We start from the raw sequence: 14762 nt of genomic DNA, 5'->3' as shown, positions 1-14762 counted from the left end.
AATTTAGAATCTGCTTTATTACGATATTAATGATTTGTTCTTCATTTTTATTATCTTTGCATTCACACACCCTTTAATTCATCGTGGTTTAAAAAGAATAACATGGAATCAAAGTTGTAGAATTTCGTTTTTTTTTTCTAAAACAAACTTTATTTTTTCTTCACTCTTCCAAAGCTTTAACCAATCAGAGGCCTTGCGTGGAGCGAACGTGGCTCAGTGTGACGAGAACCTCTGCGATGCGCTTCCCTGCATGAACAGCGCCATCTGTGTTCCATCTCCAGGCTCGTACACGTGTCAGTGTCCAGTCGGTTTCCACGGCAGCAATTGTGAACTTTCTCACGACGGTTGTTTTGAGAATACACGGTGTGCTAGCGGCTCCACTTGTGTACCTGTTGGGACGAGCTTTCGCTGCTCGTGTCCGTTCGATAAGACTGGAGATCTCTGTGAAACCAATCAGGGTAAGACTGAAGGCTAAAAGAAAAGTTTATCTCTATAGATGAGTGAATTAGTTTCATTCTTTTCAAAACTTTCTATTTTGTCAATACTTTCTATTTTCCAATACTCTCTATTTTTTTATTTTATTTTCGATACTTTCTATTTTTCAATACTCTTTATTTTTCAACACAGCATTAAATTTTTGTGTGAAAACATAGAATGATTTTTTTATTGTGAAGGTTTTTGTGCACATATATATATATTTGTTCTTATTTTGTTGAAATAAGCAATTTTGGTCTTAAAATGCTATTTTCTGGACTTTCAAGGTATTGCATTTAGAGAAAATCATAACTTATTGCCACAATTTTTGTTAGGGATTCTGTACACTTTTATAGACATTCTTATTTCAATTGAAGCTAATGGAATAAGCAATTGTGCTTTGGGTGTCTGCTTGACGTTGATTTCGGACTGAGAAACTAAAGAATTATTATTACAGTTACACGATTGTACTTGATCCAAAGGAATTTAAATAACTTTAAAAATAAGCCAAAGCTGTGAACTGACCTCAATTTATAGGATTTCATGATTTATAAAAAAAACTTTTCTTTCGCCTTTTCCACCCAGTCTTTATAAAAAATACTTCCTTCTGTTTTCAGATCTCTCCGACCTGAGTCCCAGTTTCACCGGTGCCTCTCACTTGACCTTTGACCCGGTGAGGTCAGCGATTCTACAGACCAGTATCAGTTTGACATTTCGACCAACGGCCAGCGACGGACTCCTGATCTACATGGGGGAGAATTCTCCGATGGGAAACTTCCTGGCGCTGGGCATGCTGGGGAGTATGGTACAGATGAGATATAATCTAGGTTAGTAAAAATCTAGGTTACCTAAAAACATAAAAAAACGACTTCCAAAAGTGATGGCGCCAGGGCCCAATAGCATAAAGCTGTTAGGCAGAAAATACTGCTTAAGCAAAAAATGAGTAGGGCACCAGTTACAACAATGTAAACTTAATGGAATTTTGGCTGGTGACCCGTTTCTGATTTGGCACGATTTGTGGTGCTTAGCAAGTTTGTAAGCTTGCAGGCTTTATGATTTTAGCCCTAGTGAAATGAATCAATATCACCATATGTCCTCAAAAAAATCAATATTCACAAATAACCAAACGCCAACCTAAATGCCAATTTGTTCTTTATCTTTACTTGAATAATACGCAGGTGACATCACGGTAGTTCTAAGCACCCAGCCGATCACCTTAAACCAGTGGCACACTGCATCACTCCAGCGTAATGGTCACTCGGCCGACTTGTTTGTAGATGACCAAGTGGACACGTACCAGGGTAGCGGTGTGGACACCCTGACCATCACTGGACCGTTGTATGTCGGCGGGACGCCAGACTTCGGCCAGTTGCATCTAGAGACGGGTTTCTTCATTGGTTTCCAAGGGTGCATGCAGGATTTACAGGTCAGTTTGGATAAAAATGTTTAAGAGATTGTTTTAGACCTCATCTTTGGAATGGTATTGACCCCTTGCACGCGCGTCACACAGGGCGACTGATACCACGCTCACCATGTTGCTGGTCAACAGGCTTACGTGTAAACGCCGCTCACCTAAAAATGTGCACTTCACTGAATAGCACACGCTGACATTGACCACCAAAATGGCGCCTCCCAGATTATTCTGATGATTATCCTTCATTGTGTGTCATGTGATTGTTATTCTAGTTATTGTTTATCTTTTTTTCAATAGACCTTCTTTAAAATTACTAAGTACATTTTGCATTATGAAATAAATGTTGAGTTGAATTGAATAGATCGATCCATTAAGCTCCGCCCCATTGCGTATTGACCAATCACCACGAAGCGAAGGTCCGACAAATCAATTCCGACATCAGAGTTGTGCAGAAAGGCATTTGAGAGATTCACGTGTTCTTGCACATACGTGCGATGTGGGCAGAGCCTAATGGATCGGCCTATTGAATTGAAAGTTTTGGGTGGATTACTTTCTGCCTATTCTGCAATTCTGGATTGTTTTCTTTTTTGCGTGTGTTCAATTTATTTCAACTTTTGTATCTTCCATGCAGGTTGGAGGGACCGTAGCTTCACCTATCCTATGGCAGACTGCTATAAGTGGTGTGGACATTGGCCAGTGCGTTAACAGCCCATGTTCCCCTAACCCTTGCCAGCGTAATGGTCAGTGCCGTGTCATCAATGATGACACGTTTGGATGTAGCTGTCCAGTAGGATGGACGGGGTCAACGTGTCAAATAGGTATGCAGTCACTTCCATTCTAAATTATTAAAAGACTTTTTAATTGAATACGATGTTGAATGGTAGGATAGTACGAGGGTTGAAAAAGATCCTAAAAGTTGGTCACTGCCTCTTGTTTGTTTCAAATGACAAGAATCTACGTGGTTGTATTATAACCGATATACCCATGTGTTGTTGCCGAACAGTCAAGTGCACTTTGCCACCCCTGTCTTTACGATAAGTGTACTGGGTTATTTTACATTCCTAAATACCTAAGACAGTTTCGCTATTCCTATTGGTGGAGAGCGCGTCACGTGGGGGTGTTTAAACCTTTGATAATGACCAGTAAAAAGTGTTGAAACATGGGCGTGACACGCGAGCTTGCACCTGTGCTTAGAAGACAGTTGTGCCACATTACGCGATATGTGCGACGCGCACAGCAATCTCCTTATAAGGAGTTGTTAACCTGAGGGCCTTACCATTTCATAGCTGGAGGGGTTTTGTGTTGAAAGAAATCATTGAACAATTATAATTTCTGCATTTATTTTACTTTTTGACAAAAAGTGTTGCTGTTGTTTAACCGAAAAGGTATTTATGAATGGGAATCAAAGTGTGTTGAACCGGTTTTCGACTAGTGGTTTAAACCCGCCGAGGCCTGGTTCTTGATAATTTACCTCAACTTCGTCTTGGTAAAATTATTAAGAACCAGAACCAGACCACTAGTTGAAAACCTGTTCACCACACATTGATTCCCTTATTTATACACAACACACGAGACCTACAGCTTTATATCCATCCGAAGGATGCGGCAATAATGGGAAGTGTCTTGCTTAAAGACACAAGTGTCATGACCTGGACCCAAACCCACACTCTGCTGATCAGAAACACCAGAGCTTATTAAAGTCCGGCGATCTTATCGGCTCGGCCACGTCATGCCATAAAAGAACCCAGTACACAAATCGGTAAGAGAAGGTGTTTGGCCTGTTGTTCGTGGTACAGTTGGCCACAGATTATGCTCTGCACCCGCTGCTGTAAGAAGGTAATATCAAAACATAGCATACCTGTCACAGTGCTTTGAATATGTGGCAAAGGTGAGATGTAAACGAGTGATATAATGTTGTACCCAAGAGCAGAATTTTGAAAGTGACTATAATTGTTTTGTTTTTTTCTCCTCCTGTAGCAACGAGCGTCACCATCCCGTCCTTCAGTCCGCCATCTTACCAAGCCCACTCATTCATTCTCATCCCGGCCTCGTCCACCATGATCCGTATGGAGTTCAAACCAGCGGGTACCAGTGGAGTCCTACTGTGGAATGCTGACAGCAACGACTTCATTGGGATCGGTCTGGTCAATAGCTATGTACACTTCACCTTTGACCTGGGCTCAGGTTTGTACACAAAGAATAAAGTTTGTATGACACTGCTCTAGAATTGCAAAGGTCGTGGGTTCAAATCCCACAAAAGTAATATGCGTGTGATTTTGTTTTCACAGAACTCGGGGGGAAAGTACTGAGTATGCAGTGCTAACACACATCGGTGTATATGTGTAAAACCAAAACGAATATTAAATAATATAAAATAAAATAATTACAATCTGATCAGCAGAGTGTGAGTTTGAGTTCCGGTCTTTTGACACATGTGTCCTTAAGAAAGACAATTTACTATTTCTTCTTAAAATATGTTGTGAACCTAAACTTAGGAACACTTTACCTGTCAAAAGAAGCTGCAGCTCTTTTAAACTATTCCAAAAATTGATTAAAAAACTCATTCACTTAACTCTGCATATATTTTAGTGATACTATACATGTCCCTCCAGTATATTGATTTGTATCTTTATATTTGATATTAATCTGTTGTTGCTTGTTTGTGTTTTATGTGCTGCACCTCAGAATACTCAGTCTAGTACACTAAGTAGATGGCGCGTTATCAAGCTTTATAGCCATTATACACTTTTGGTACAGAAAAAAAAAAAAATTCTCTTGAAATATTGTTCCGTGAAATGCTTTACTTTTTGAGAAAACATTAAAACAATGTAAATTCTCGTTAGCGAGAATTACGGATTCATTTTAAACACATGTCATGAAACGGCGAAACGCGCGGAAACAAGAATGGGTTTTCCCGTTATTTTCTCCCGACTCCGATGACCGATTGAACCTAAACTTTCACAGGTTTGTTTTTTTATGTATAAGTTGTGATACACGAAGTGTGGGACTTGGACAATACTGTTTAATACCGAAAGTGTATAATGGCTTTAATGGTTCATAACATTATTAAAGACATTTGTCCCATGTGTTGTGTAATGTACATTAGAGAACTTATCGTTAAGTGAAGGGATTAAAGTGTTTGCAATCTGATTATTGTTTGTCTCTTAAATTTGCAGAATGTGTTTCATAAGATTATTTTTTTCTTTTATCTTTCGTTATAAACTGTCTTCATAAACTGTTTCATACAATGTTATTCTTCTTACTATCTGACCAGTTAATATGATATATAAATGCCAGCCTTAAAACATAATATCTTGTGGTTGGTCGACTCACTGGAAAATGTCAACTATGTAAATTTATTTCACTTTTGCAAGTTTTATTTTGAAGTTTGAGTATTACATGTATGTCGGGAAAACTTCACAGATTATAATTTTGTATTAAAGCTCAAGGTCTGTGAAAAAAGGATGAGATGATTTTAACGAACACTGAATTTTTTCCTAGGCCAAGCCAACATCATCAGCAACACCCCTGTGAGGATCGACGAGTGGCACGAGATTTACGCCGTGCGAGATTCAAGCGGAGGCCAGCTGAAACTGGACAACGAGCTAGGCATGGCTACCGGTCAGTCACTAGGTCCAAACAACAGATTGAGTGCTGGTAACCTTACCTACATCGGAGGTGTGGGCCAAGGTGTCGTCATACCAAGCAGGGCTGGTATCACTGGAGGTGGGTTCATATGTTTGCCCGTTATTTAATTTGTGTATTGTTTTGTTTTTGATTCATTGACTTGCTTTACTGGGGTGTCATGACCGAGCGATCTAGGTTAGGGGAATCAAATTAATTTACAGAATATGTCATCGAATCCTAGCCTGGTTAGTCGCGACAACACTTTATCATAATTGCTTCTCTCCACACAAAATCACCCAGGATTAAAAAATAGGTACTCGTGGGAGCTTGGGAGTGACCTGCGATTGACTGGCTGTATGTTTTTAGATTGTTTTAAAGCCTAAACGAACAAAAAAGCTTCAAAACTCATCTGAAAACTTGTTTTGGTTAGGCCCACTCGCTCCTGCATCTCTCCTGGGCCAGGAGTGTCTGTCAGACAGACATGGCGCATTATAAATGCCCACTATTACTATTTATTATTATTTATCCAGCTGCCCCGACATTTAAGAATAAACCATTTTAAAATTTGTTTAAACAAAAATTGTAATGTTTTATTTGCTTATATGACCTTTTTGCTTTCTTTGTTATTTCCAATCTTGTCATTGTATTTAAAGTTTTTAAATTTGTTCATGTACAAATGTTTTGATTTGGCCCCTGGCCGCAAATTCATTTTTAATTGTGAATAAACCATTTCACATCAAATCAAATAAAATAAAAAAAAATGTTTTTGAAAATAGGGTTTTCTGGTTGCATCCGGCGTCTGGAGATCAACGGCCAGCAACAGGCTTTGGATCAACCGTCCCTAGGATTAGGATTATCCCAATGTCAGGATACCAGTCCCTGTAATCTCAACAATGCTTGCATCAATGGAGCAACGTGCGCTGATGATGCTGTAGATGCTAAGGGTTACCGATGTAACTGTGCACCGGGGTTCTCCGGTAAGACTTAACTTCTTTGGCATTTTGTTAGTTTGTTAAAAAAAAAAAAAAATAGTAAAAATTCGAATTACTTAACACAACACAAACTGAATAATCTCAGAAAAACAAGTAAACTGAAACACACATATAAAAAACAGACTTGGCACACCAACATGTTCACAAACATATTCACAAACACCCAGACAATCAAACAAACAAACAAACATGTACATTAAATGTTGACAATAGGTAACAAGTTTGGGTGTCATCGTTGAATGGTTAAGAACATCCAATTCATGTTCTGGTGGTTAAGTCATCAGGGTGTGGGTTCAAATCCCTGTCATGAAACTTGTGGCCTTGAGCAAGAAACTTAAGTGTAAACGCTTCTCTTCACCCAGGATAAATGGGTACCTGTGAGGGCAGAGATGGTTCTTGTGATTGATTTAGCTTGATGCACTACATACTTGGCAGCACAGACTCTATAACTCCCCAGGGAGCTGAGATGGTTTAGGGAATGAAATAAATCGCACAGTGACCGAGGGTAATAATGTTGGAGTGCCTTGAGTGTCAATGAATGACGGATTTGAGCGCTAAATATAAGAAGCCACCATTAATGTTGTTAAAAATTTGGCAGCTTGGCAATTGACCCCTCAATATGGAGTAGACCCTAAAGATCTTATAACAATGTTTATTGTCTGAATTCAAATGCTAGGTGACTTCTGTGAGATCACACCGTGCGAGTCTCTCCCCTCATCCAGACAGTGCCAAAATGGCGGCACATGTTACCATGACAACAATGGAGTCGCTATCTGTCTGTGCACTTTCAGGTTTATTGGATTGACGTGCTCAGATGGTATGTTTAAAATTTATTTTTGTTTTTTTCCTATTTTGCAATTATCTCAATAAGATAACTGTTTACTTTGCTGAAGCAAGTCTGTTGAAATTGCTTAGATTTTTTCCGTCTTCATATAATCACGGACGTAAGTCTATGCCGAACAATGATGATGTAATCACAAAAACTTGCTGAAAAAGAATCTTGCTTAGCAAAAATAGGTTACCGGCCAGAATACCGTACGTTTATCGTTGATGAGCAAAGAAATTTGTTCAAGAGAATTTTCTGCTTTTATGAAACAGCTTGATGAAATCGGGCTTAGGTTGGCTCAGTAGTTGCTTTCCCTGAGTTTTCAATCCCTACCTGATTACATGGCTTTTCTCTTTTGGGGGTTCCCTCCCACATGTTAAACTGGACATTTGTTAAAGACACTGGACACTATTGGTAATTGTCAAAGACCAGTCTTCTCACTTGGTGTATCTCAACATATGCATAAAATAACAAACCTGTGAAAATTTGAGATCAATTGGCCATCGAAGTTGCGAGATAATAATGAAAGAAAAAACACCCTTGTCACACGAAGTTGTGTGCGTTTAGATGGTTGATTTCGAGACCTCAAATTCTAAATTTGAGGTCTCGAAATCAAATTCGTGGAAAACTACCAGTTTCTCGAAAACTATGTCACTTCAGAGGGATCCATTTCTCACAATGTTCTATACTATCAACCTCTCCCCATTACTCGCCACCAAGTAAGGTTTTATGCTAAAATAATAATTATTTTGAGTTATCTCCAATAGTGTCCACTGCCTTTAAGTAGGATTTGAAAATTGGCATGGTGGAAATGTTAGCGGTTTGGGGTGGTTCTGGAAAAAAAACGTAAATTTCAACTCAAGCGAGTTGAAACCAACAGTTCTTTTCAGAACCACTCCATTACATGGTGTTACCACAAACCTTTCCTTATGGACATTTGTTATTATACACATAATGAATGTTTATGAGTGCAATGGTGCGAATATGTTCATGAGTTGAAAGAGGGAATGTTCTATTCAACGAGGCGGAGCCGAGTTGAATGGAACATTCCAGCTTTCAACGAATGAACATATTCGCACCATTGCACGAATGAAAAACTTTCATTATTTGTTTTATATAACATCCAAGTAGATCTTTGTCATTTTGATTGAAAGATACAACTTTCAAAACAAACAATTTCAACTGTAGAAGCCGAATGCTAGTAATTTTACTATGCCTTCTTGCAGTAACACCTGCTGCGTTACCAAAGACACGCGCACGCAGTGATGTTTTTACTCAGCTTTTTCGTTCCATCCGAAAAGTACCATTGCATGCTGCCAGCGTGCAATGGTACTTTTCGGATGGAACGAAAAAGCACGGTGAGTGACTCAGCGTACAATGGTACTTTTATTTGCTATCACGTGACGGACAATCCTCCAATCAAATGGCAAGGATCTGCTTGGGTGTTATATAATGGTTCCTATTCATCGAGTTATTGGCGCTTACTGTGCTTTTTGATGAGTAATACAAATTGAAAACATTATTGATTCCATTGTTGTCTTTGTGTTCCCTCACCTCTACAGCACTCAGTTATTCCACACCGCAGTTCATGGGACGCAGTTATCTAGAATTCTCACCTGAGATTATTGCAAGGTAAAAATAACTATCAAAACAAATCTACAGTGCTCGATGTGCTTAACAATTTGAACAGGATACCAATCAATCATTCAATCAATCAAAATAATTTATATAGCACCGGTATCCATAAGTAAGGATACCAGTCACAGATGATAGATCTGAAATAATATTGGTGCTGGTATATTTCTATTGCGCTTAGCTACTTTTTGTACTGAAGCAACTTTTTAGGAAATTGGGTTTAGGTTTTTTAGTCTGGTTTTGTTCTATTTAAAAGCCCATACTTCATGCTGAGGATCTTGGCTGAGATTGAATAGTGCTTGTAAAACCCCGTAATTTTATTTTTGATATAATTTAATTGCTCAGTCTGCATATTGGTAATTTTGTGTTTGTGTGTACTTTCAAGGCTTGTTTCTCTTCCTACTTAAGTCCGCTTTTACATTTTTTTGACCCTCAGACAAATCATCGAAATTGTTCTTAAATAGCCTGAGGTCTATCTCATCCCATACCATGTGTACATGTAGGTCAGCCCTTGTACTCCTACTTTTTGTCCACTGGCCAAATATCATGCCTGTTTGTAATTGCTGATTCATAAATACCACGGATAGTTTCGCTATTCCTATTGGTGGAGAGCGCGTCACGTGAGTGTGTATAAACCTTTGTTTATGACCGGTAAAAAGTGTTGAGAAATGGGCGTGACACGCGATTTTGCACCTGTGATTATAAGACAGTTTCGTCATTCCTATTGGTTGAGAGCAACGGCCGGGACAGTTGTGCCACATCACGCGATACGCTCGAAGCCCACAGCATTCCCTTATAAGGAGTTGTTTACCCGAGGGCGGCGGAGGGCCGTACCATTTCATAGCTGGAGGGATGTTGTGTTGAAAGAAATCATTGAACAATTATAATGTTTGCATTTATTTACTTTTTGACCAAAAATTTTGACCGGTAAAATTATCAAGAACCAGGCCTCGTTGGGATTAAACCACTAGTTGAAAACCTCTTCACCACACATTGATTCCCTTACTTATGTATTTTTGTGAAGTGCTTTCAGCACTTGCATAAGGTGTTATATGAATGATTGGCTAATATTATTTTTCCCGATTTCATGATATTTTATTGTTGCAAATCGTCCTTTTCTTGTAACTGTCCTGAAAGCAAGAAACAACCATAAATGAATGAAATCACCAATGTTTTGTCCACTGTTTCTGCCTTTATTTTCTTGCCTCTTTTGCTTCTCCACATACCTCCTTGTAAACTCAAGGGTTATAAGTGCAAAAACTAGAGGAGTTATCCAAATTAGTACTCACCTTTGAAACTGTGTATATATTCATAACTGTTTACCTTAATAATAAAAGTTATAATCAGCTGTATAGACCTTTCTTTTGTTGATAAACAAACCGCCTTGGTTGGCATGGTCGGCCGAATGTTAGTAAAACACTAAATCTTAAAAACAGATGTTTTATACCAAATTCAGCATTTTCGGCAAACTTTAAATTAAATAAAATACCTCTCATAATTATTTGTTTTGTTTTTAACAAAATCAACAAATTTGGTTACATTGTTACCAAAAAAAGCGATCTTTTCTTAATTTGCACTTACGGCTTTCCATAGTTTTCCAATCTGGGTTGGCAAAAACTCGGGCTGTGACGTTGCAAAAGAAAGGTCTATACAGTTATAATCTCTGTATATCCTCCCTGTATCTTTGGGGTCAAAATCATGGAGCTGCTTATCCACAAAAAGTTGCTAAGCACAAAACATTTTTGGTTTTGTAGCAAAATAGTAACTTACCAGCCAATTTTCCATGTAACCTGTACTATCTGTGAGTAGGTTCATGTTTGTTTTTGCTAAATGCCAAGCAATATTTTCTGCTTTCTGAAATTGGGACTTGATGTAGAGCAGCCTGCCTCACAGTTTTAAAATTGTTGTTGTACTTTTACCCTAGCAGTATAATGATAATAATTTAATACTACTAATAATAAATTGTTTTATACTAGGACAGCTGATATGAGGCCTAGTTTTAAATAGAGAAAGTTATATTCAGGAATAATAATATAGTGCTGTGAGTGACACTGTTCCATGATACATTTGTGTTTGTGCGTTTTCAGTGATTTCTCGTCCAACGAATTCACCCTCATGTTCCGAACGAGCAGGCCCTCGTCTGACTCCCTGCTCTTGTGGTACGGGGCCAGCACCAACGACGACTTCATAGCCCTTGGGGTCAAGAATCAGAGGTTGGAGTTTCGCTATGAGCTCGGCGACGGAGTAGGGTCGGTCACGGCCAATAATATAGCGATCAACACTAATATGTGGTATGATGTAAGAGTCACAAGGTGAGTAAGGCAGGGAGCAAAAATGGAATTTTTTTTTATAAGAATTCAGACATTTTGAGTCAACCTGATGAATAATGTTGGTATTTATAACTTTGACAAATGACTCATTTAGCTTGATGTTGGGCAGTGTTTGTGTTGCAAGGTGATTACGGGGTGGAGGTCAAAGTTCAGGAATGAGGGTAGAAAGACTGGGATTGGTCACCCGTGGCTCTGAAAGTAATGCAGATAACAGCAATGTGCAGTTCAATAATAAGACATTTGTAATTATTATTATTAATGTGCAGTTCTAGTTGCGAGTAAAGGGCCGGTGTGGCAGGAGATTCTTTCCCCCTGGAGATTGCGTCCTTCCATTTGGCGAACTGTGTACAAACTTCTTTTGAAAGCGCCCTCTTTTACAACATCCTCCTTCAGCCCATGTTAATTTTCTGAAAGTAATGCAGATAACAGCAATGTGCAGTTCAATAATAAGACATTTGTAATTAATATTATTAATGTGCAGTTCTAGTTGCGAGTAAAGGGCCGGTGTGGCAGGAGATTCTTTCCCCCTGGAGATTGCGTCCTTCCATTTGGCGAACTGTGTACAAACTTCTTTTGAAAGCGCCCTCTTTTAAAACATCCTCCTTCAGCCCATGTTAATTTTTCAAATGGGGGACAGAATCTCCAGCGGAGAGATATCCCTGGGACACCAAAGCTTTAGAAATTAGGGTGATACATGGTTAAAAAATAAACAAGGTTTTTGAGTACACATGTGCATTGCTTTGCCTTTAACGATTAACACCCTTATTTTCCTGATTATTTAACATAATGCAAATTTTGACTTGCTTTATACAGGTTGGGTAGGACAGTTACCATGACGATACAAGATTTACAGGGAAATCAACAGACGGTTAACTCGCAGAGTCCCGGTTCCCAGACAGGACTCAATGCATTCGGCAGCTTGCTTTATCTAGGTGAATATTTTACATTTATATTTATTTAATTTCTCGGGTAGATAAAATGTACAGTAATTAAAAGTACTGCACAAATAGGTAAAAACATTCATCATCATCATTTAGCGGTCGCAACCGAGATTCCATGCACAATGTCACGTCAGAGGTGTTAATCCCTCATCATGTTTGGAAGGTCCACGATTTCAGACTTCGTGTCTCTACCGATCACGTCGATGTAGTTGAGTGGTCGAGGTCTTCTATTAGGGCACAGTAGTCTCCAATATAACCTGTCAGGTGTGACCTGGTCTTTGGCATGAAAGCAGTGACCTGCAAAGTTTCATTCAAAGATTAATTGCAGTAAACCATCCAGTAATGATTGTTCACTCTCAAACATTCACAGCAACAGTAAACATCAACATTCAAAAGTGGTCATCAAAGATCACCAAGAATAGTGGTCGTTTTTTTAAATTTTTATTCTGATTATACTTTTTGTGATGACTCCAAAAAGAATATGGCTCTGCTTACTGGGGAATTTTGCGCTTACAGCCATAGAGTCATGCAATTTACAGGGAGCCATAAGCAAAGAATTTTGTGGTAAGCAGAGCCAGCGTCAAAAGTAGCTAAGCAAAACAATATTATGCTGACCAGAATATTATTTTTGGGCTTAAGCAACTCTATGAAATTTGGCCTTGTTTACTCCCACCATGCCAAGTTTGTGTTTCCTCTCTATGTTTATTTAATATTTGTTTCCACTTTTTGTTTAGGTGGGCATCCCAATGATGTTCAGCAGCTGACTGGTGGTTACTTCGATCAAGGCCTCGTCGGTTGCATCGGTCAGTTTGCAACGGCCATCAATCCAGGCAGTCAGACATTACCTGCTGTCAACCTCCAAGCTGACCCGATGGGCGGAGCGGGGATAACAACATGTTCGTAACACAGCCTCTGTAAATCAGCTCGTGGAAAAATTCGGATAACATTTAGATATCAGAGGGACATCGATTGAAGAGCTGCCAATAAATAAGCCTTTTAAAAAAGAAAATGATGGAAACTGGTTTTTGAAATTTAGAAATCAGCGGTTCAAGCGACTGAAAAGCGGCTGCGATACAGAACATTTTGAGGTGTTTTTCGCGCGGAAGGTGGTTTTTGAAATGTTGATACAAACTGAAATCTATTCCAGACCTGTAAACTGTTTCAAATTCAAGGGTGAATGTCCTGCCAATATAGATGTCTTTTAAAAGAAACTGACGGAAACTGGTTTTTGAAATGTTGATACACTCTGAAATACTTTCCAGACCTGTAAACCGTTTTAAATTCAAGGGTGAATGAACTCCGGAAATGGCAAATGGTTCAACGAATTTAAAAGAAACGCTTAAGCCCTCATTTCCGTCCTTTTTTACTAATTAACTTGTCAAACAAAGTCATAATTCTAAATATTTGAAAAACAAGCAATTGTTGAGAACAAATTCTACCAAATACACAAGGGAGATGCCTTCCTTCTGATGATAAATAAAAAATGCATACACTTTCATTGTGGGGGGAGATTTTGTTCGTTTTGAGATTTTTTCAATACATTCATGGCTGCCTTTATAGTGTATGTGGATGAAAGTCTGTAGTGTCGTTGGCTTTTGTTGTTTTATCGGTCGGAGTGTGCATTTGCTGCAGAATCCATCAGAGTTGGTTCTCTGAAGGTCACTTAAGGACTAATTTGCTTAGCAAGGAAAATGTTTGCGCTTAGCAAGGAAAATGTTTGTGCTTAATTTGTTGATTGACCTTAATTTGCCAAGCGTCATCAACAATCTGTAGTTAAAGTGTGCTGTTGCAGTAAATTTTTAGGTCATTTTCATTTTTCCGTCCTTAAAACAGTGTGCCTTTATTGCCTTCTATCTATATTATGAGATGTCTTTTACTCTTGTCCAAGTCTGCTCCCAAATGGGGGTTTGTGCCTCGTTTGGGTGATGTTCTCCAAAAGGGTATATAAGTTGCCCAATTGGGTGTATCCCATATCGGGTATATAACTAGGCATGATAATATACCTACTTTAGTCTGATTTACTTTTCTTTTTTTTTACCATGGGAAAGATCTCTTTAAATGCAGGGTATACTTTTGGTAATAGTCGAAGACCAGTGTCATCACTTGGTGTGTCTGAACATGTGCATAAAATAACAAACCTGTGAAAATTTGGGCTCAATTGGTCATTGAAGTTGCACGAACATAATGATAGAAAGAAAAACACCCTTCTTGATAGAGTTGTGTGGATTCAGATGCCTGTGGAAGGCTTTATGCAGATTCATTTTGTGTGTGTGAAAGTTACCTCTTTCTCTAAAACGCATAATTTAAAGGAACATGTTGCCTTGGATTGGTCGAGTTGGTCTTTGAAAAACGTTTGTAACCATTTGTAGTAAAATGCTTATGATTAGAAAGATATTTTAAAAGTAGAATATAACGATCCACACAAGTATCACTTGAAATTGCGTGGTTTTCCTTTTACCTCATTGACAAACATGGTCGGCCATTATGGCCGACCGTGTTCGTTCGCAAATTAAATGGAAAACC

At 38.7% G+C, this 14762-nt stretch overlaps 1 protein-coding gene across 1 annotated transcript in view; it reads left to right on the top strand.

The window, feature by feature from the left end:
- Positions 1–14282, top strand: part of LOC117298032 — a 67734-nt gene extending 53452 nt beyond the window's left edge. The window contains exons 37-48 of the mRNA XM_033781257.1: positions 175–458; positions 1092–1301; positions 1653–1900; positions 2520–2706; positions 3866–4072; positions 5390–5614; positions 6292–6492; positions 7184–7324; positions 8896–8965; positions 11056–11280; positions 12112–12230; positions 12974–14282. Of these exons, the coding sequence (XP_033637148.1) occupies positions 175–458; positions 1092–1301; positions 1653–1900; positions 2520–2706; positions 3866–4072; positions 5390–5614; positions 6292–6492; positions 7184–7324; positions 8896–8965; positions 11056–11280; positions 12112–12230; positions 12974–13143 (2287 nt within the window). The 3' untranslated portion in view covers positions 13144–14282. The remainder of the gene's footprint in view (positions 1–174; positions 459–1091; positions 1302–1652; positions 1901–2519; positions 2707–3865; positions 4073–5389; positions 5615–6291; positions 6493–7183; positions 7325–8895; positions 8966–11055; positions 11281–12111; positions 12231–12973) is intronic.
- Positions 14283–14762: the final 480 nt, after the last annotated feature.

Source organism: Asterias rubens, chromosome 12, assembly GCF_902459465.1.
Source record: "Asterias rubens chromosome 12, eAstRub1.3, whole genome shotgun sequence".
Classification (NCBI taxonomy): Eukaryota; Metazoa; Echinodermata; class Asteroidea; order Forcipulatida; family Asteriidae; genus Asterias; species Asterias rubens.
This window is presented reverse-complemented; position numbering and strand designations above follow the sequence as displayed.